Source organism: Brienomyrus brachyistius, chromosome 3 (assembly GCF_023856365.1).
Source record: "Brienomyrus brachyistius isolate T26 chromosome 3, BBRACH_0.4, whole genome shotgun sequence".
NCBI lineage: Eukaryota > Metazoa > Chordata > Actinopteri > Osteoglossiformes > Mormyridae > Brienomyrus > Brienomyrus brachyistius.
The window spans coordinates 28,495,699-28,518,982 of record NC_064535.1 but is presented as its reverse complement, the minus strand read 5'-3'; the positions used below and the strand labels follow the sequence as shown (position 1 = coordinate 28,518,982).

The 23,284-nt window shown below is 48.4% G+C and overlaps 1 protein-coding gene across 1 annotated transcript in view; it reads right to left on the bottom strand.

Moving 5' to 3' along the window:
- Positions 1-23,284, bottom strand: part of itpr2 (inositol 1,4,5-trisphosphate receptor, type 2) — an 86,413-nt gene that overhangs the window by 22,734 nt on the left and 40,395 nt on the right. The window contains 15 exon segments of the mRNA XM_049007394.1: positions 1,836-2,028; positions 3,682-3,792; positions 6,754-6,873; positions 6,948-7,043; positions 7,346-7,456; positions 7,917-8,117; positions 8,465-8,706; positions 9,170-9,353; positions 9,960-10,147; positions 10,455-10,548; positions 22,318-22,426; positions 22,887-22,903; positions 22,905-22,925; positions 22,927-22,988; positions 22,991-23,030. Of these exon segments, the coding sequence (XP_048863351.1) occupies positions 1,836-2,028; positions 3,682-3,792; positions 6,754-6,873; positions 6,948-7,043; positions 7,346-7,456; positions 7,917-8,117; positions 8,465-8,706; positions 9,170-9,353; positions 9,960-10,147; positions 10,455-10,548; positions 22,318-22,426; positions 22,887-22,903; positions 22,905-22,925; positions 22,927-22,988; positions 22,991-23,030 (1,789 nt within the window).

Below are 23,284 nucleotides of genomic sequence, written 5' to 3'. Positions count from 1 at the left end.
GAAAGGAACTAACACGGTATGTTGTGCTGCCATTATACCACTCAAGCCTAAATTGTAGTTCTACTAATAAATACATTTTTGGTTCATTAACGTGAAAGTAATTTCAAGTACAAAGTTATCATGCGGGGCGGCATGGTGGTGCAGTGGTTAGCACTGTCGCCTCACACCTCTGGGACCCGGGTTCGAGTCTTCGCCTGGGTCACATGTGTGCGGAGTTTGCATGTTCTCCCCGTGTCGTCGTGGGGTTTCCTCCGGGTACTCCGGTTTCCCCCCACAGTCCAAAAACATGCTGAGGCTAATTGGAGTTGCTGAATTGCCCATAGGTGTGCATGTGTGAGTGAATGGTGTGTGAGTGTGCCCTGCGATGGGCTGGCCCCCCATCCTGGGTTGTTCCCTGCCTCGTGCCCATTGATTCCGGGATAGGCTCCGGACCCCCCCCCGACCCAATAGGATGAGCGGTTTGGAAAATGGATGGATGGATGGAAGTTATCATGCATTAAACCTTACACAGGTGACTTAAAAATGTGTGTGGAAGCGTAATTCGATGTCATTGAGATGTCGAATTATCGGTTCTTAAAAATGTAGAACCATTTTTAATTTGGCTTCCTGGTGTTTCATGTAAGATACGTTGATGCTTTTAAAATAATAAAACTAAAGAAAGGTAAGTCACCTCGGTGCATGTCGTTATAAAATTTTGTTTCAATTTGATGCTAGAGCATCCCACAAAATCAACGAACAAGTGACCAGGAACCCTTTTTGGAAAGCTAAGGACATGTGTTACACGCCGTGCATTTCATGACATCCCCGATCATAAAAAAGACACAGAAGAAGATGGAGGCAACATCAGATCACCTGAGAAAACCAACTGCTCTTCCTCTTAAAAACAAAACGAACGTTTCTGTCCATGTGACGTTTGCTAAGGACCACCTGGATGGAACAATGTTTTCAATGCACAGACAAAACTAAAGTCGAACTTTGTTTTCAATGTACACAGTTCGATGGAAAACAAAAAAAACAGCGTATACCAACAGCAACACCTAATCACAACTGTGATGCATGACGGATGGCACATAATGTACTGCTGCTTTGCTGCCTCAAGGCCTGAATGACACTCAGTCATTAACAGAACAATGCATCAGGCAGAATATCAGGGCATCTATCTGTGGTCTAAAAGAGGAATTTGGGCCATGCAACAAGATCCCATATACAAAAGAAAAGGCAACAACAGAGAAGCTGGAGGAGAAGAAATGTTTTAAAATGGCCAAGGTAGGGGCTTGACCTCAGCCCAATTGAAATTCTGTGGCGTGATCAGTAAGCCGTTCAAGACATACCAAAAATATAAATGAACCGAAGCAGATTTGTATGGAGGGACAGGCCAAAATACCTCCAAAATGCTGAAATGGTCTGACCAGCACCCATAGTGTATTGTTAATGTCATCGCCAGTACAGAAAGTTCCACTACTTGCTAAATATAGGAGTTCATTCTTCATTGTCGACTTTCCTTCAGGTTTCAGATAGTTCTAAAGGGTATGCAAATCTTCTCCCACCCGTAGTTAACTAGGGAGCTTAGTCGGGAATAAGAAAATGACAGATAACTGGGGTCATAGAGAGTCATACGGATTCATCAACAGTCTGAACTTCAGGAACCTGGGTAAGGCTGATCCTGGGGTCTAACGATACCCGTGGTGGCTTAAACAGGCCATAATGAACAAACCAAGGTGAAGAATTTCACACACTTCCTTAGTGTAATGTGAATCAGTTCCTTCCACAGTCCGAGAAACGCCTCAGAGAGCGCTACCCATTATTGTTCGGCAAATGGACGAACAAAGCCTTACTGCGGATTTTCTTCTGCCACCTCATCTCATTGTAGAGGTCCTCGAACTGCTGGAAGAAGTGGTTGACCTTGCTGCCCTGGTCGTCCCGCTCGGTGGTGCAGAAGACGCGCGTCTTTGACTCCTCAGTCAAGTACTCGCATATGTTGGGCACGGGGAAGACGATCTGCTCCATGGTGCGGTCGTGACGGACGATCTGCGCCATGGCGAAAGGGCACATCGGTGAAGCGTCCTTCATCTCATTTACCTGAGTACGTTCTATTTTTCTCCCAATTTTCAAAAAATAACAATTTTCAATTTTGACATCCGACATCAGACAGTTGGCTTCCAGCTGAGAAAAATTAAACCCAAGGTCAAAGAAGTAGTGCATTGTCTGGCATCAAGAAGGTCCACTGAATACTGGGTTTAAAACACCAGCAGTATGCCGGGGAATGGAAAGATCTGTCATAGCCTTTTGCAGGTAATTCAGTGCACTTCGATACTACATTAGACAAATTAAAAAAGGTTCCCAGTTAAATATAAGTTTTAAAAGTAGCTTAATATCAGAAAAACCCACCTGTGGAAGCTGTAGTGACATTTTATTAGATTGGTTTTACTGCAGTAACAGGAACAACACCCACACATTATGCAACGTCCCCAAGCAGACCAACAACGCACATTCACATGCAATGTGCAAAATTAAAACAACCTAAATGTTGTCAGAATGACAACGATGTATGTCCCAGACGGCCCCGTCACCCCTCCATCCCCCAGTCTAATCCCTACTCCTCCCACACCCCCCAACCTCTACAAACTGTACCCCCACAACGCACTCTTTATTAAAAGCCAAAATTCATGTGAAACGTCAATGTAATCAGGTTCGCCAGATCTGCATCTGTGGCTATACCTTCATGTGTCACCACTTTGAGGTGCTGTTTTAATTTTCATGCTGTTTATCTCAAATTATGAAAACACACAAGATCTTCATTTATATAATATTTTTGTGAAATGGTAATCCACCGAATTTTTTTTAAATTATCATACTATAGAGATGAAGTGTCTGAGATTGGCTTTCTGTTTGGTATCACTATGGGGCACTGATTTAGTTTTTTGTGAGTTGTTTCAGAATTTGATCACTTCCAGATCTTCACTCATACAATGTGTCTGCTAAGTTTGAAAAAGACCCATCAAGCACTTCTTGAGTTATCACACTAAATCCATATGTGTTCCATATGGGAATATAATGGTAGAAGATGACAAATGAAAACAGACAACAACAAGAACAATAACAAATGACAAATACAAATGACAGACAGCTCCCACCTTCAGTATAGAATACTGTGCAAAGAAAGGCAATGAAAATGTTCAAAGCTATTCATCTCGTCGTTAGTCGTTATTAAGTTTATATTTAATATATATATATATATATATATATATATATATATATATATATATATATATATATATATATATATATATATATATATATATAATTTCCTCCTAAAAATGAGCTTCAGTTCCCAAACCTCTGCACCCCAGCCATTCCAAGTATTCATTAAATTTCACCATATGCTCAATTAATTAAAAATGAACTTAATTAGCTGAATAACTCAATGATGGATTGATTAGCCAAACAAGGTGAGGTAGTGCTCAAGTAAAAAACTTTAGTAGAGGTTTTGAAAAGACTAAGCTGACAAACTTTGACAGACATTGAAGCATCATTTTCTCTGAATGCCAATGACATTTGCACAGTACTGTATATATCAATGGGCAACAATTTTTTGAGGACCTTAGAAGACATGTTAGGAGCTATAAGATATATTACATGACAACATGTTTTAAAAAAATGGCATTTCTGAGTATAGCCTACTTCAATCTGGGCGGTGTGGTTGGCATAGTAGGTCAATGCCTCATCACCATCGGAGTCTGGTTCCTGTCTGGGCTTCAGGCTTTGCTGAAGAGTTTTGTTGTGTCGGGCCAGCTAGGGTGGGAAAACGCAAAGTACCATTGTTAAAAAAAAATTATTAAACAAATACAGCTGTAGGGTACCACTGGCGCACTGACCCTAGGCATTACCATGGAAACCGGAAACCATTCACAGCATAAGACATGTATAGCTGCTTCACAGTGCAACCATGGATGCAGAAGTCAGCAGGACACCAAGCCAGCTGTCCATGACAGACATTAGATGCGCTGAATGTGGGAAAACCTGAAAACATGTTCCAGGTGTGACACTACGGACAAATCCACCCCACTCTCCTGCCACAGTAAGCGTCTGTACATGGATCTGAACACACCATGCAGTGAACAAGGATGCAAATAAGTTACAAATGAGACCAGGGGTCAGTCAAAGATCTCTGCCATTATTTTACAATAATTATAAATATCACTCTCATATTTATCTAGCTACAGATATATTTACATAGTGACAGTGCATTCCTGGTTCGCTTCTGCTGTGCTGTAGATAACCTGGATGAACGGCCATGCTGACTAATGGCTTAACTGTACAGTTACACAAGTCCCTACTGATATAACCACAAGCTAACCTGTGCTTAGACGCTTGGAAATGTGAAGGTGATATGGAAGAACTGGATCTTTGTCCCAGCTATGTGGTCGTGCAGGCGGTCATGTGACCCGAGGCATTTCACCCCTAATACCCGCCAAAATACCCTTCACTTCAAATATCCCTGTGAGCCAGTATCCCAGATATTTAATCTGGAGAGATACAATCTTGGCTCTGACAGTTTCGCTTTATACTCCTGAGTAATATATTATTAGGATATTGACAGCTGGGGTTGAGTGAGTCACCAGCATTCCTGACAAGCAAATAAGACGCCATCTCAGGACATTTCATAGTTTTGCATATGCGTACTCTACCATTATCCAGTCTATATCGCAATCTGCATCACCACTTTCCTAATTGGAACCTCAGTAATCCTGAAGGTTACACCATGAAAGCGCAGCGTGGGACAGCACCCACTCATACACTCACGCCTGAACAAGACGCGCGTGGGAGGAAAATTCCCCAGAGGATGGCCATGTAGACGCAGGGAGAGGCTTAGAAACCTGAAGCCAGGACCCGGATCCGACCACAGGCACGGTCCTGTGAGATGACAGGGCTACACACTGAGCCAGCGTGCCGGCCGCAGACTAAAATCAGCCCCTAACGAAATGTCCGAAAAAGACACTCTCTGTATAGCTATTTAAAAAAAACAAATGTGCGTTTTTTTTTTTCTCTCTCAAAGATATTATCACGTTATCCTCCGGGGGATCGGTACTTAACACAGCATCACACCCTGAGCTGCAGTTCAGACCGCAGTTTTATATCACCTTGGAAACACCCGAGTCCTGCAGCTCTATTTCAGGAGGCCCACCAGGTCGCCAAACTCTACCAGAGCTAGTCAGACTGGGCATCTGCAGCATGTGACGCATGTCTTTGGTTTTCGGAAACTTTTTTTTTTTTTTTTAATTTAATCTTTAGCCTCAATCACCAGGGGAGATATTGCATCAGACGGACAAGAGGTTTCCTGTCTGACCCGTCTGACTCAGGGAGGGGAAAAAAACAGCAGACTGGAACGAGTCCAGGTTTGCACCAGGGAGTCGTTTGGAGGGAAAGCTGTCCGCCACTCCGTCGTGCATGCGAGCGTCGGCCAATTACCGATAGAGCTGCAGGGAATGGGGGGGGGGGGGTTGGGGCATAGACTGTGGCCGGCTGCTGCTAGACCAAGCCTTGGCACTCAGAAAAGCAGTCACGTACCCAGCCGTGGGGCATGGAGGGGGGACCGTGCTCAATACATCGTTCTACCATTAAAACCACCTCGCGTTTTGTCCAACTTCACCCGTCGATAAATAAGCGCAGATTTCCGCAGTGGCGCGCATCTCACGGCACACCGAGTACTCAGCGCAGGAGCTGCGACGAGCGGCGATGTTGCTGCCAATCATGGACGGACAGACTCGCTACTTAACAAGAGGATTCCTCATCCCCCCCCGCCCCCAACCACACACACACACACACACACTCGTCTAACACTCTTCGGCGAGGAACTGGAAAAGTACCAAATAAGTACTCAAGTCGTGGAAAGAAAAAATAAAACGTTTTTTTTCATGAGGAAAAAAAAACAAAATAAGTGAGGGAGAAAGGGCTCTTATTCTACACTTGACCTCTGTCACAACAAACAGGGTTTGCCTGACAAAGCAGAGGCTTACAAGAATGCCTCTCCTTGCTGGTAAACCAGACCACAGGAAAGGGGGAGGGGACTGTATTTGTGCATCACACTACTTGTGAACCAAATAAATAAAGTAAGCCGCAGGCACCCCGCAACGCCATCGCGCACCACATCTGTTTGGGAGGTGAAAGTGCGCCTGCTGACGCTGTGGTCTGAACCTGAAACCTGCCAAACGTGCCAACTTTTTACAAAGACGAGAAATAAGATCGAGAATCTCGCCCATAGGGCGAGATGGAAAGCTCTCCAACACGTGCTTCCACTAAAAGCAGCAGGGAACCAGAGTGATGACAACAACATCACCATCCCTAAGGATTTCATGCTGAAATAAGTGCTTCTTAGACCTTTCAACGTGCTGACTTATCTTCATCCTCATTTACTTCACTCAATGATGTTCAGGGTCTACTGGGGATTAATCTGCTGACCCTCTGGTCCCATTACTAGTCAATGCTGTAGTACTTCTCCATATGTCAACATAGGATTATTTTTCTTGGCTTTTGAACCTATAATGTAAAATATTATTTGGGATCCCCCCCTATCCCTTACAGGAAGTGGTACGACCGATCTCCAGAGAGAATTCTTACATGGTTGACCAGACGACGGTGCTCCTATAAAAGATCTGTTTTTGAAATGACACACATCAGCAGTACCCTCTCGTACCGATTTAATCCATGCCAAGATTAGCGAGGCGCAATGGAAGATGGAAGACGAGGGCTCACCTGGTGGGCCAGGATGTAGATGTTGTGGCCGACGTCTCTGGGCAGGATCTGGTCACTGCCGGCCTCGTTGTCAGCTTCGCTCTCCACACCCTGGCTGTAGGCCTCCTTCATGACGTCCACCTGAGAGACAGACAACGTGAGTGCTGCTTCAAACAGGCCCACCGCCCCATGGTTACACGCTAAGGGGTTCCCACCAGTTCGATGGGCCTCATCTTGTCCAGGATCTTCTCTGCGTTCTCGCTGTCTTGGCGACTTTCCATGATGGCCAGCAGTAGCTTGGACGCGTTGTTCTGAGCAGAGAGATGGGAGACAGATACGTTTAGAAAAAAGCAGATGTGACTGTGAGCCATTATCATCAAACTGCATCTGTAACAGTATAAGAGAAGACAGAAGAAAATGTAGCTTCCATGCTTCCAAAGTTACCTGATCATGCGGACCATGTCATTACATATTTGTGGGTATTTGTACAGAGAGAGTATAATTTTTCATAACACTTGAAATAGATTTAAAATTACACATGCGCACAAACACACACACACACACACACACACACACACACACACACACACACACACACACACACACACACTACCTTCAGTTCCATCACCAAGTCAATGCGTTGCTTCCCCAGGGGGTTGATGGGATTCACAATGAGGGCAATGATGATGTCGATTCCGTTGGACTCGTGCTTGGCTATACAGGTCTGTGGGGTTGAGAGGAAACTGATTATGGCATGAATGGCAGTGATGCCAACTCCGGTCAACTGGCTGACGTGTGATTTTGAATTCGAGACAAGTCCGCACACTCATTTACATGTATGTAACAGTTTTATTACCCTGTAAATAGTCTCTATGGTTTGCAAACTACCCCAACGCTTTTGATGTAGTTAATTTTAGGTTCATAATGGAATAATATACATTTGGCGTAAGATCTTTTTGCGTGTGCATGAGAGTCAGAAAGTATGAGTGTCACGCCAGATGTGTGAAAGTTGGCAACCCTAGAAAGGTATGAGGAAGATAAAGTGAAAGATTTCCACGTTGGTGTTACTTTGGGCCTGTTTAGGTCAGAGCTAATGTCAGCTGCACCAACTGAACTGTTTCTTACTACATTCCCAGTCATTTCTCTATGTTGACCGACGGGACAGGCATGGCTAAGCCAAGCACCTGGTTCTCATGGCAGGGGCCTTGGCAGTACTCGGTGATGGTCTCCAGGGTCTGCTTCACCAGGCCCACGTTCCTCTCGTTGATGTAGAGGCCCAGCAAGCCCAGGCCTCCTGTGGTGCTTCCGCAGATGCAGTCCAGGAACTGCAGCGTCTCGCACACTAGGTTGTAGTTGGTCTTGTTGTTTTGGTTGCGCAGAAAGTCCTGCGTTGGGAAGGGGGCGGCACAACACAGGGGGTGAATCACACTATGCGTACTCGACCATACTTATGTTCTCGGGTACCCATTTTACGTGATCTTCCATTGCCGACCAGTTCCAATACTCAAGAAGTACGGAGGACGGTAAAAATCCCTGGATGTTTATGGTACTCCCTGCAAGTATCACGGTTGCATATATATATCCCAACCAATCCCATAATGCACTGCACCCCAGGTTAATTCTTGGAAGGTAAGTTAGTAAGATCTTTGCGTTCCTGGTATCGAGATTCTCTCACAATCTAGGTGACGACACATTTCTGTTGTGCGACGCATTGCAGCTCCGCTGGCCTTACCTGCAGGCCCCTGTTGTGGTTCTCGCACAGCAGCTGCAGGAACCGCAGAAGAGGGTTCATGAGCACGATAGCCGGGCTCATCAGCGTGTCCTCCATGAGCTCCTCCCCCACCTCACTGCCGTTGACATCCACGTCCTGGTCGATCTCCTTACGGATGGTGCAGAAGGCCTTGGAGGTGGCCGAGGAGGCCTCTTTGAGTTGGCCCCTCATGTCAACCTTCAGGTGTCGGATGGAATCCTTCCCTGCGGGCCACGAGGGAATGTACGAGTGGTCACGGCACAGTTTGAAAGAACCAATCCAACAGTGGCGGGCAAGGGCAAGACTGGCAACTACTTGGTGCAGCAAAGTAAAAAACCGTGGGTACCAAACTGCCCTCCCTGACTGATAACTTTTACCAGCAGCTTGGGTGGGGGGAGGAGCATGGGGGTTGCCAGCAGTTGGATTAGATTTCGCCGATAGCACCAAGTGTACCAGGATCATCACTGCAACCCAATGGTTTTAGCATCACGAATGCAAATATTTAAATGCTCATGACCAACTGTCTGCAAAGAAAGGTGATGGATTTTACCAGCAGGTATAAATTACACGCAGGTTAACTCCCTGAAGGGTATTTCAGAGTCACACTGCGGAAACAGGCCTCTTTTAGACTTGACATATGTAGCTGGGCCTGCCTTTATCACAATCAGTCATGTGACAGGAAGAGACCTGGCTTCTTGTGCCTGGGGGCGGTGGTCTCCCCGTCCTCATCCCGCTTCCTGCTGTTCAACTCAAACATGTTGACGGAGACAGTGGAGCGGATCTCCTGCTGCGCCAAAGTCATGCGGTCGTACAGAACTCTGAAGAATGTCTCTGACTTCTTCTGCTTGTGAAGCTGATGGTAGAAGGAATTCTGCAGAGGTGGAGGACGATCAGAAATGGCAGAGGGACGCTGTCAGAGTCTGATGATGTCATTCAGAAACCACATGCACATACTGAGGCACGTAGAGTGTCTCAGATCACCTGCACGCTACTGTGCAAATGTTTTTCTGACCGCTACCATACCTCATTTTAGTATATTTAATTAATTAAGTTAATTAATTGAGCTGGTGGTGAAATTTAAAGAATACATGGAATGGCTGGGGTGCCCCCCAGGGAGAGATTTGGGAACCGAAGCCGTGCTCTTCTAGCCATCCAACTAAACATTAGGAACTTTCCGGAGAATAGAAGAAATCCTGGTTTATTTTTTATCGTGTTACTGTTAATTCGCATACCTCCTAATTCTAATGTTAAATTGTGTTTTTTTCCCTGAGCAAATATACACTTACTGTCCCGGTAAATAGCCTGAAACATTTCCTTTGACTGGCTACGACTTTTGCAGAGTACTGTTTGTCCAGCCTGCTGCTCGCAGCAGCGACAGAGGTAACAGTAATTACAGGAACCAAAGTACTTGGTGGTGGGAGTTCGGTTACCCCGGGGCCGGGGTGGACTAGAGGGGGGAGGTAGAGGAGCAGCCTGCCTGTATTTGTGTGTTTCCTCCTCGCAGCAGCGCGATGCCCAGCCAGATGCTCTCCTCGAAGACCCTGTCGTTCTTCGTGCTGACGATGACGTCAATCACCAGCTCCGGAACCCCCACACTGTCCAGCAGGCACTGGATGTCCATCATACATGAGCCGGACCTGTCACAGTCCGGCTGGGGGGACACTCCTGCGGGCCACAAAGCTAATGCTAGCAGATCTTTTCGGGCTTTAAGAGCAGCTCGAGTTTATGTCCAAGGACACATTTAGCGATGGAGGTAAGGACACAGTAATAGTGTGTCTATACAGCTTCTGAGCTCATAGTTCATCATCCATTAAGAAGAAACACTTATTAATAAAAACGGGACAGATAAAATGAAGGAAACACATGAGCGGCAATGGGCTGAGCATCACTCATGACTGACCTCAGATCAGCTATAACAAAAAACATCCTAAAAATGTTTGCCTAACCCCTGACGGGGACTTAGGAAACCTACCGGAAGAGACGCTCCCGCCCCCGAAGTCCGATTTGGAGACGAGCCGCTGGTTTCCGAAGTAGCGCATTAAGAGGATCTTACGTAAATTAGTACCCTGTTTCGGAAATAAAGAAACAACCCGAATGAGTGCAGAGATCCATCCACGCAGAGCATCTGAAAGCCACGCAACACTTACTGCAGGTATGAGATCACACTACACGCGCTCAGAGAAAGAATGACTGGATGGATATTTCATTTACACCCTCAGATGTATCACTATTGTCAAGCTGAATGTGCAGAGACACTTCAGGCGTGCTGCATGAGAGTTCACATTCTGTGCCTATGTTCGGGAGGTCTCTGGTTCGAATCCCGTGGTGCGCACAGTAATCCCATCACTGCTGGGCCCTCGAGCAAGGTCCGCGACCCCCAAACGAAAAGAAAGCCACACCAGAGGCACTGGAAAAATGACTGACCCGGTGCTTTGACCCGGATCTTTGCTCTCTCCGCTGCATGCGAGCAGGTGTCTCATAGGAGAGCAAGGTGGGATGTGTGAGAGAATCCCCACGTGCTTCAGATTGTATGACGGTGAATAATCATCTTCATTACAGACTGCTGACTGTAAAATATGTAGACTTTACACAAAGGAAGGTAGGTGTCTTGATTAACTGAAGCACATTTATAAAAGTCATTTAACTAGGTAAAAGTGTACCAAGTTACCAATAAACATCCAGTTTAGGAAATTGGCCTAAATTAAATCAGGTTGTATCCCACCAAAATAACTTGGTTCTTCAAATAAAAAAAGAAAACAAGTAGCTGGACATTAAATAAGATGCCCCGTTTCCTGCATTTTCTCAATGTGGGAAAGCGCACAAAGGAGGGCTGGTGGGGGGGGGGGGGAGGGCAGCTGTAAGAAATCCCGTCTGTGGCCCATCCACAACCCAGGGGGCGGGGCAAAGCCACAGACTCCGGGAGGACCGAACACCCCGAGGCCCCACGCTCGCACCGACTCGACGCAGGTCAGTCACCTAACGCGCAAATGGGCCGCCGCGGGTCTGGCCGTTTCTACGGCGACGGGAACAAAACAGATCATAGCGACAGGCCAACTTCCAGTTAATGTGCACGGCTGTCTACTTCAGAGAGTAAAAATTCTAATTCAGTGCTATACAGCAAAGAGCAGAAGCTTTTGTTATTTAAGAAATATTACATGGGACCAAAAGTAACTTCTACAGCATTAAAACCAGAACCAGGGCAAAAGCATAAGCTAAGTAACTCTCATCAAATAAGCTAGCAGGAGGGCTTTTGTTAATCTCTGTATAAATGTTATCTGTAATTGACTTCATCGGGAAGACAGAGCACACCAACACTAAGACACATACAGCAGGATGTCCCTGGAAAAGTGTGAGGACATCAGCCTCCAGTAAGTGACCATGACAGGCCAAGCGAGTATGAGAAATAACGCGTGAAACCAACACCATGGCAGCAGTGGGGAGCCGTCAGGAAGGGGAAGTCGACACAGGTGACCGGCGCCGGCCGCGCAGATGCATCATGGGAAAATGCAGCAATGAGTCGTTCAAGTTAAGGGGACACAATGGAGCGGGTCTGCGGCCGTTGCCGAGTAACGTTAGGTAGCCAGCGGTACCCAGGGCCGCACAGCCCCCCCTGCGTCTGGGTCAAAAACATATCCACTGCAAGGATGGGAAAGTGGAGAGATCCACTGTCTGCTGGGGGGGGGGGGGGGGGGTGAGGAGAGGACATTTAAAAACTTTTTTACATTTTGTGTCGATGGCCAAGAATCTTCAGGGGAAAATGTTTCCGATTATGGTCTCAACAGGCCAGTGGATGTTTTATGTGGTGAAGAACACGGCATCAGATAAGGCTGTCGAACAATCAGACTGAATAAATCAGGCACAGGAGGACGACTAACAGCTTAGTGAATAACAGCATACACTGAAGACCAGCTTCCTGCCTGACCTAGTGTACATTTTTGGCCCACGATGCTTCCTGCTTTATTCAACAAAAATTATATAATATAACTGGCATCCCTGCCTGGATGTCCTCTGCCTTCTTCCCTGTGATTCCCGGGACATGCGCCAGGCTCTCCATCACCCCGTACGAAATAAGCAACTAGTACATACACGCACACAAACACACACACACATCACAGTCATACCTTCGTGGGGACTCTCCAGTCATTTCTATGGACATACCCTTAATCCCAACAATGACACCCTTAACCCTCACCCAGCCTTAACCTTAACCATAACAAACCAAACAAAATTCAAGACCTTTGGAATTTTTAGTTTTTTGATTGCATTTACCGATTTTTATAAAACTGAGTTTCCCCTTGTGGGGATGCAAGGAAGGTAGAAAAGGGCAGGTTTTCATGTTTTTTTTATATAGGGGTGTATAAATCAACCCCCCCCCCCCCCCCCACACACACACACACACACACACACACACACAAAAACACAAATACTGTATACCCTGCTATACAACTGCAGTCGTTCTGAAAACCATTTCGATAGCACAGATTTGGATACCGAGAAGCGATTTCCATTATTTCTTATGGATAAAACCATAATTTGTTCCAAGTCCATCCAAGAAACCTCAGTCAATCTCCCCAAAAGAGCCATTGTAATCCAAACACTAACTAAACCTCTTGACCCCCCCCCATGCCCACCCCACCTACTGCATATACCGAGTTGCAGCCACGTGATTGGCTGTTTGGAGGAGCAGGCTGCCTGCCTCAATGAGCACGTGCGCCCAATCATGTGTCGGCTGAGTGTGCATACATGACCCGACACAGGCGCGCACGTGTCGCATGCACTACCCTGCAGCCTCGGCCGGTCCCTCAGCTCCCCCCGTGAACGGCGAGTCCGGCATGACATACAGAGCGGGAGGGGCGGGGAAGTGGACGAGCTCAGACGGGCCTGGAGAGCATCCTGGAAGGGCGCCTCTAGTGGCACAGGTGGGTCATAGCCACTACTATGCTATCAGTGCTCTTGTGTCCAGAGTGACTAGTTAGATCGGTTTTATCCTATAAGCATTTTTTAATAATGTTGTCATTTCTGGTCAGAAAAAGTACCAGAATATCATACCTGTTTATCCGATGCAGGCTGACAGTCAGCCTGGAAGCCCCCCCAAGATCAATCAGGCAAAATGGAGACAGTGTGTGGGAGACACACTTCATAGCATAATAATAAAATAATAATAATAATAACAATAATAATAACAACAACACAACAGTCCACCAAACCATGTCCTGGCCTGTTATCTGGGCAACTTTGGACACAGGGGTTTAAGCGGCAGCATGGGGTGGCCCACTAATTTCATGGTTATCCTTAGACGCTGTGCCAATCATACCCAGAATTTATTAGCCACCCTACAGCTACAGTGGAGGGTGCAGTGGTGTGTGTCTGTGTGTGTGTAACAGAGCATCACACACACACAAGGTCAAAACAACAGACATTTATCATATTGTGGGGACCAAATGGAATATATACCTGAAATCCCCCCCCCCCCCCCCCACACACACACACACACACACACACACACACACACACACACACACACACTATTTCAGCTCTGTGGATTTCCACTCTCCAGCTCTCAGTTAGAGGCCCCCCCCCACCTGCCCTGCCTGGGGGGAGTTTGGTGTCCCCAGCCAAACTGTACAGCATCCCCCACGGCTCCCTGTCACCCCAGAACGGCCGTAGGGACCCGACCCGACCCGACAGCAGACTAGGCAGGAAGACGTCTTCTGCCTCAAAACGCACTTCCCAATGCCTCCGGGGGTTTCAAAGACATACCCTAACAACCTCAAAACGAGGCCCCTCGTCCCCCAAAACAGGACCTGCAGCAAAACCAATCAGTGTAGCATGTGGAAGCATCCGCTGAGATTACCCAGCTAATCCGATACCAGCGGGGACGATTGAGCATCTTCCGAGTGTCAGGCCGGCTCTCCTCCCGCCTGCACCGAGTGCTGAGCTTCAAAATCCGGGATCCCAATTTTACAATCAGTCAGCCTGGTCAAATCCAGACACAAGCTGCTTGTGTGAACATCCACACACACATCACACACACACAAACACAGATACACAAACACACGTCAGCATGGCAACACAATTTGAGCAGTGTTCTGGACAGTCTCTCCCCGGCTCTGCAGACAGGCGACTCCCTCGTGACTCCTGAGACCCACGAGGACCCAACATGCTGAAATTCTCTCTTGGAGCAAAAATAAATCATCCCTGAATAAACGTACCAGGGCATGTTTCTGTTGCTATAAACCAAACTCATGCTTTATAAATAGTGATCCTTATGTCCTTTTAACTGAGGACACTATTGTACTATCTGTTTTTTCAGAGCTGAGAGATGAAGAATTTTCTAATTACCACCCTGAAGGTATCAGACACCTGGTTAAATCAACAACGACTGAGCGTGAAGCAGCGCAAACAGGACGGAGACACACAATCAGGAAGTCCTAAATAATTAGGGGCGAGGAGGGTTGGTTATGGAGAGACCTCGCTCTGGGGTTCCCAGTCCTCATTGCTATGCCTGTCAGGCCACAGACAGATGCGGGGCTCTGTGGGGGGGGGAACACCCCGCTTCCAGGAACCATCTGCATGCTAAACGATGGCCCGAGGCCGGGCAGGTGGAGGGTCAGGCTGAGTAAGACTGGGCGCATCATCGGCCCCGAGCTTCAACTGATCAGAACTCGAGAGGCTTTAGGCACCGAACAGGCACATCTACTGCATTTACTCGGCTTCGCTGTTGACGTCCCGAGAGTTACCATGGCGGGCAGGTCACTAAAACAGTCACGCGAGAGCGGCAGTCGTATATTTTGATGAAATATATAGCTGGGTGGTGCACCAGTCCCGGAAAGGTGAATTAGCTCACACGTGATTGGTTAATGGGAACAGGAGGACCGGATGATGTGAATGTTGAGTGGGGCCTTGCTCACCGTCATGGCCGACACATCGACGCGTCGCTCCACTGAGTGACGCGGTTCAGGAACACATCTGACGCCCAGTGAGCCTACTGCCTTTGTTCTGGAAGTGTGAATTCACACCCAGTCTACTCCACTGCTCCAAATACAACTGAGAAAGCTACTAATAAGACTAGAAATGGCCTAAGAGGCATCCTGGTGATTAAGTTTTAGCCACTGAATGGATAAGAAAAGCATGATCTTATAAAGCGTTTTGAAATTAAATGATTAGATTTGGCAAAGCTTTGGTTAGGCATCGGGGTAGGATTTGAGTAGCCTGGCCCAACCTACTTTTCTTCATAGGTGTTTTAATTATGTCTGTAAATGTGTGAGTGTTTTCCTTACCGTCAAATGTATTCATATTTGTATATATCTGAGATGTTCTCAGAAACTCATTTACCGTGAGCAAGGAAGCCATAACACAACCTGAGCAGTTCCTGTTAAACCAAAATATCTAATATAATACTGGAGTGAGCAGCAGTTTCAATTAGCAGGCTTCTGAAAAATGCCCCACAAAACAGAAACCTGCAGTTTTAGGAAGCAGTAGCACAGGGTATTTAACTTATATTTGATGGTTTTACTTTTGTTTTAGGCTTTGTGTGGCAAACTCAATCAGGGATGCTCTACCTCACACTGTTCTTTCCGTACTTTACATTTACCATATATTTCAGAGTGCACTTGTTCGAAACGACTCCCATGTTTAAATCTGAGGGGGCACCATCTGTCATTACCTCCCGGACCGATTCTGCCACTGCAGCGAGAGGCACCAACAGGACATCATGTAGGACTAACGGTTCTCTTTAGCCAGGCCCTCTGACAGAGCAAATATCTGTGCGCCGGTTATCCTGCATTTCACAATAAAATCATTTATGCATGCTGAATCATTCACTCCCAATCAGAGTAAATAATCCCTTTGTTGGCACTGTAGGACTCACAAAACAGAACGGGCCACCCAAACAGGACGCTATTTCACCAGGGAGTTGCAGATCATACACAAATATAGATTTATGCAAATTTTACCTTAGTTATTTTCAAGCTTGTTGATGTTCTGGTTCGGCATCATTCATAAAGACTCAGAACAGATTTGAGAGAGATTTGTCCTTTTCAGCGCACTGGAATCGGAGTCAGGGGTGCAGTTAAGCTAACCTGAGCGTGTAATTTTATTAAAGCTACCAGATCAGGCACATGAACAAAAACGCTTTCAGTTTCTTTCGGTGTTGGGGGGGGGGTTGGGTTCTCTGGCTACTTGGGGTAATAACAAGGCCTTTCAAGAGAGACGGCGAGGTCCTGTTCTGCTGCGAAATACCCAGCAGGACACCACACAGGAGCGGAGAGCCTGCTAGCACGTCACCATGGTAACCACATGCACCCCCTCCCCACCCCAGGGACGCCTGGCTGTTTTGGGGCTGTCAGTCTTCCGAAGTTCTCACACATTTCACAGCTCTCTACAGGCCAGGTAAGAGTGCAACACCCACCCACTCAGTGCTATTTATAAAGGCAGGGCCGCTTAGCCATAACACTGCGCAGACGAGTGCCGCGGAAAGCGGAGCATGGAGGCGCTAAAGGACACTTCCTGTCGTCCACAGCAGTGCATCCTGCGGACCTTCATCCGGGTACCTGCAAACAGAACCACAGGCTCCGGGTTCGCGGTATCTCTTCGCAGGCTCCGGGTTCGCGGTATCTCTTCGCAGGCTCCGGGTTCGCGGTATCTCTTCGCAGGCTCCGGGTTCGCGGTATCTCTTCGCAGGCTCCGGGTTCGCGGTATCTCTTCGCAGGCTCCGGGTACGCGGTATCTCTTCGCAGGCTCCGGGTACGCGGTATCTCTTCACAGGCTCAGGGTTCGCGGTATCTCTTCACAGGCTCCGGGTACGCGGTATCTCTTCGCAGGCTCCGGGTTCGCGGTATCTCTTCGCAGGCTCCAGGTTCGCGGTATCTCTTCGCAGGCTCCGGGTACGCGGAATCTCTTCGCAGGCTCCGGGTACGCGGAATCTCTTCGCAGGCTCCGGGTTCGCGGTATCTCTTCACAGGCTCCGGTTTCGCGGTATCTCTTCACAGGCTCCGGGTTCGCGGTATCTCTTCACAGGCTCCGGGTTCGCGGTATCTCTTCAGGGATGTTGCTAACAGTTCGACGTCATTCACATTCTATTTATTTAACAGACATACATTTGATTAATAAGGGCGACCCAGCACCCGGTTAGCTGTGGGGGGTTAAAGGCCTTGCTCAAGGGTGTCATCACTCCACCAACCTTGGGATTTGAACTGACAACCTACTGACCATAGGCACAGTATCATAACCTGCTGAGCCACATGCTGTTCCCGTGACACCCCCCACCCACGTCCCAAAAAGTCTCCCAATGCAAAGAATCACAAATGGAAAAACATCTGCATATTACAGCCAATTGTGCGAATGTAAAGATCATCTTGGCAGAGTGGTGGCTCTTTACCCTCATGCTAAGATGAAAAAGGCCAGCCCCCCCCATCCTCAACAGGGTACGGACACACAAAGCTTAGGTTTCGAGGTCCATGTCCTTAACCACAGTGTGACCTGCTGCCCCATTCAGCGTCACGACACGAACGCAGCTATCCATATATCCTCAGTGATGTATTTATTTTTTTAGACCTGGAATATCCCCGAGCTGATGACAGAACACAGAATAAATCACCCGGAAAGTGCTAGAAAGGCCCATTATAAGCAGCTGACGTTGCCTCCGGCTACTGTCTAGACTCAAAGGGAGCTTTAGACATACCAAGTGCACCTTCTGTCCCCTCGTGACATCCTGTCCTCCAGGGAGCAGAGCAGGTGACAATGACACAGAAAATGTGAGCTATACAGAGCAGGAACACATATCTGAATCGATCTGATCAGATCATTTTATCCTTTATACTGGGAATGCATACTTGCATACCAATTACATCAATCCATGGCTGTTAGGTGTCTAGAATGGTATTGGGGGGGTAAATCCGACTTACGAAAAATTTGATTTATAAGGGTTTGTGGAGCAGATTATTTATGTCAGTCAAAAATCGCCAGTGTGAACAAAAAATAATGAACAATTCAGTTTTAATGCTACACGGCTTTTTGTATGACAAGCAATAAGGTTCCAGTTTCAAACCCAAAGGAAAAGAACAACAGGACCTCAGGTCAGATACAGCTGCAGACTGGATCGATGAGCAAAAACACAGCCGCCATACAGAAGCGGGGCTGGACAGGTGTCTCCCAGGGGTCCCCTGTCGTGACGAGCAACGCCAAGAACGGCGGACCTTCACCCAGAAACGAGGGGGACGGTCAGGGGAGCGGGGACCCGCGGTTTCTCCTTACGGACGACACTGCTGGCAGAGGGATCGGAACACCTAAGGGGGGCTGGGCTGGGGGGCACTGGTGACGCACGGCGAGGATTAGTGAGGGTGACCAGCTAGCGGCCAAATTCACGTCAGCCACGCCAGCTGGTGCGAGCACCTCCCGAGCTCGGCGACCATGACGTTACGCGACGGGGCTTTCCTCGGGTGGGGGGCGGGCGTGTTTACACGCGGGGATGGTGCCCAGGCTAAACGGGAACTCCTCCAGGGTGCAGGCGCCGCCGCGTAGGACATGGGGGGAGGAGGCGTTTGCTTGGATCTCACACACACACACACACACACACACACACACACACACACACACACACACACCATCTGGACAACTCAGCTTTGCAACCAGCTGAAAAAAGGCAATTATTGAAAATTTTACAGAAATAATAATGTTGCCCGAATGACAGGGTTGGGCAAAGCGGCGGGTTTCACGTGTAAGCCGCTGCTTGCAGAGTCCCACGACCAATCAGACAGCACGCGGACGGGATCCACAGCAAGGCAGCGAGGGGGGGAGGGGCGCGAGGGCTGGCATGCTCGGGCCTGCGGGCGTTTACGTAAGCGGTAATTCCACGGCCTGCTGACTCACATGGCCAGTCCCATGTCCCCTAAGCAGCCATATTTCTACACCTCCCTGTGTGCTTGGCCGGGGATGGAGTCGGGAGAGAACTAAACATCATGCAGGGCACTGCCCCCCCCCCCAACACACACATGCAGTTAGAAATCGCAAGTTACTAACTTCTCCTAAGTTCAGTTTTACATTGACAATGACTTGTGTGCTGTTTGTTTTCGCCATTTAGTCCTATTTAAATTGCACCGATTAAATCGACGTTAAAGGGACATCCATTCGAATGACATCACACAAATACCTGCCATCTTATCTCTGCAGTGACAAATAAAGTGAACGATCACACATTTATTCCTAATTTAGAGTAATGGCTTAACTTTCTTCAACAGAAGTTTTATGTTAAATTTGGGTTTGGCATATTTAAAAGGGAAATTTGTGGTACAAAACCTGTTGTAAAAAATTTGACAGAATTTACAGTTTCTGTGCATCTCTGATTTCAAAGTAAAACTTCTAAGATTAGACTGAAATCTCCCGGCATGCAAGTCGACCGCAATGGTCAGCATACATCAACAGGATCTGAAGAGTAACGAGGCACTAATTAGCAAAACTGCAGATGAGTGCCAGTGCGGAGAATGCGAGTCCACTGCAGTGCACCTGGGGACGATCAGGAGAACACAGAGAGCAGAGACCCCAGCAAACTGTCCAACAAGGAGATCTGCTACAACACTGACTTTTCCTACTGCAAAATCAAGTCATACGGCGCTCAGGAGACGGGAATGGCGAGCTCCGCAAGACCACCACCGGCGTCTGAGAGGTGGGTGGAGCCCTGCAAGGAGTTTACAGTCAGGAAGAAAATACATGAAGACACGTGGGGTGGGGGTTAATAGCTAAAGATTTACCCCAGGATGAAGATGGCCGAATTTCGCCATGCTGTACGAGATGATTCATCTCGTACAATCAAAACAAATTGCGAGACGAGAACGTCGGCGGACGAATGGCAGAATTAAAACATGAAATCGGCAGTTGTCAGTCAGAGCTGACAACGGACAGGAAATGACTGTACTGCTATTCATACCAGCCGAACAAACCGATTAGCGTTGGACTGGGGCCAAGATTGTTCAGGCTCGTGTGCGGTCATGCATTGCCGGCGGGCAGAGCAGCGGGCGGCCCGGACAGGCTCCTCCCGCGGGAAGTCGGGGGCCCAACGGCACCCCCTGGTGTGCCATGCGATGACACATGGCCCGGGGGTTTCTAAGAAACAGCGGCCATCCTGCCTATGCCCAGAGCATAACATGCTAGAGAACGTGACTGGCGGGTGGAAGCGGCACTCGGGGTTGACACAGGGGTACAGAGACTCCCTAGTGCCTCTGTTGAGGTTTTTCTTAGGAGATGCACTAGCTGACAGAGCTGCTGGTCTGATATCCTCACACGGATGATGGTTTCCACTCGGGCGGCAGACGTCACACAGGCACGTGAGTGACAGCACACCCCTCCTCGGTTATTAAAACCGCAGTATAAGAGTAAAAAATAAAAACAAAAATCTTTAACTGCCGCCTTCTATTGCATGGGGTGCAGCCTCACCACGAATCCCAAGCTGGGATTTCATGTCACGAAATGAGGTGTCCCGGCTGTGGATTCGGCCCTGAGGGACGGGGCGGCAGCATCACCGCGGACCATTGGCAGCGGGAGAAATCGATTGCGGCGGGCTGGATTTCCCCCAATGAAAGCAGAATAAAAGGCGGGGGGGTCGACTCTTTCCACACCCTCCAGCTCCCAGCATGCAGCGGCTCCCCACGAGCTGCAGTGCGCCGCTGTACCGCGGTATCGATCTCACGGCCCGCTGTTTGTCCTGCGCCTCACGCCTCGCTTTATCCTCACGCGCCTCCCGCTTATGTAACCGCAGACGGAAAATCACAGCGCCGCCCGCCTGCCCGTCCGCCGCAGCATACTGATGGGGCCGTCTGGAGGGCGGCCCGCAGGCCTGACGGCTGACCCCCCAGGCGTGCCGAGGCAAGGCGGACTGGCGGAATGCAGATGGAGCGACCGCGGCGGCAGCCCCGCCACTGGAGGGCAGGTCGCCTAACTACAATCCTGGCTGCCGCTCTCGATGCGCAGTGCATGCGACAAACTCCTACGCCCGCGACTGCTCTTGGACGGCGTATTTATTCAGATACGGCTGATTGCCAGGAACTTGCCGTATCAAATACGGTTGCAAAGTGCCATAACAGGACCAGAACGGCTGCGGTTAGTTTGGCTCTCTGAGCATGCGGATGGGGACAGCAACTCGCATTTACACTGTCAGTGGCATTAGCGAGAGCCCATGCTGCCTGTCAGTAGACATTTCCTACTCAGGCTGAAATGTGCCTGAAATACATAGACTGACACTGCTGCTCCCACCCCCCCCAACTTAGGTTGCTTCTGACGCAGCAGTGACCACTGGTGGCAGACGGAGGCATTGCAACGAAACTTCTCTCACGTGGGATCAGTCTCCGCAGTTCGATACTCCCTCTCACAGCAGAGAGACTCGCCAAAAACGTGTCACATAAGCACAGAAAAGGCACGGGGCCGTTCCCAGGAATACTGCACACCGTGAGCCATATGAAGAGCTCAGTTTAACGACAGGGTGTTGTAATTCGCATCAGAGTTTCAATCAGCCTCGATCGGCTTTTCAGGCACGCAGTGCGAAGGGCAGTGCAGGAATGTTCCCTGTTCTGTTGTTGCTTTGCTCTGAGCCCCCATTAATCTCAAAAATTCACCAGTGCAAACATCTGAAGTTCTCCACATCATCACATCCATCTTTCTCTGAGCATTTTTCATTGAAGGACATACATGTTGTTTGGCAGAAGTCACACATTGTCAAGACTAAGTTTAACTTAAATATACTCTTGTATACTTAAATATACAAGCCCTCTGATAAACAAATAGGCAGGTCAGGAATCTCCCACGTGGGACTTAAAGGATTCTCCCCAATGTATTCCGGCACTCACCAACTCATCAAAATTCTCCTTCTTATCCAGCATCTCCTGCAGTGTCTGCAGGACCTTAATACACAGCTTCTCCTCTTTGTCCATCAGCTTCTTGGTGTGTTTGATCAGTCTGGGTAGAAGACAAGGACAGAGGAGCCACTAAGAGCTGCTTGGAGACCCCCCCCCCCCTTGGAGAGCTGCTGACAGAGGACATAGCCCCCCCCCCCCCCCCCCCAAATAACACTCTATAACATTCCAGAGCTATTCTTCCAACCAGGGAAGCATGTTAAATTCATGTTAAACTGTCTAAGTAAGGACCTATGAGAAATTGAGTCGTGTGATGAAGGACAGTCCTGGTAAGGACAGACACATGGAAGTTTACCCTCAAGTGAAGAACATGAGCAATATGGGGGCGGAGCTACAGGGGCACTGACCCCAGCGGAAGGCTGATTGGCTCCCAAATTGCCACCTTTCCTTTCACCCAACAGCTGGAAACATATCACTGGCTAATGATAAGGCTGCCCCACTGTATGACTCATGGCCCTTACTTTCATCCCCCATTCTGGATGGCCGCTAATGAGCAGACTCACTTGGACATGAAGGCCCCCGCTCTCGCAGCGCAGACGGGCCCGTCTCGGGGAACAGGAGCTCGGGACTGTGCAGCACGTCCACCAGCACGGAGAACTCAGCCAGGACTTGGGGTGGAACTGCTCCTCCAGGCGCCCCACCACAGTCTGGAGCAGAAGACGTACAGATCACTGATCTGAGATCAGCCCGACCGCCGGCACCAAAACGTAACGGGCCCCACACATCCCAGCCAGAACAGTCCACAGTCCTTAACCGTTCAACTACAAACCGACACCTTAACCCTCAGGATCCATCCTCCTCAGTGCCATAAAAGGGCGGGAGGGATGTGGCCGGGTGTGAATGGCTCATGCATATACATGAAAGACGCTACATATTCAATTAAAGGAGCCAGAAATGGTGA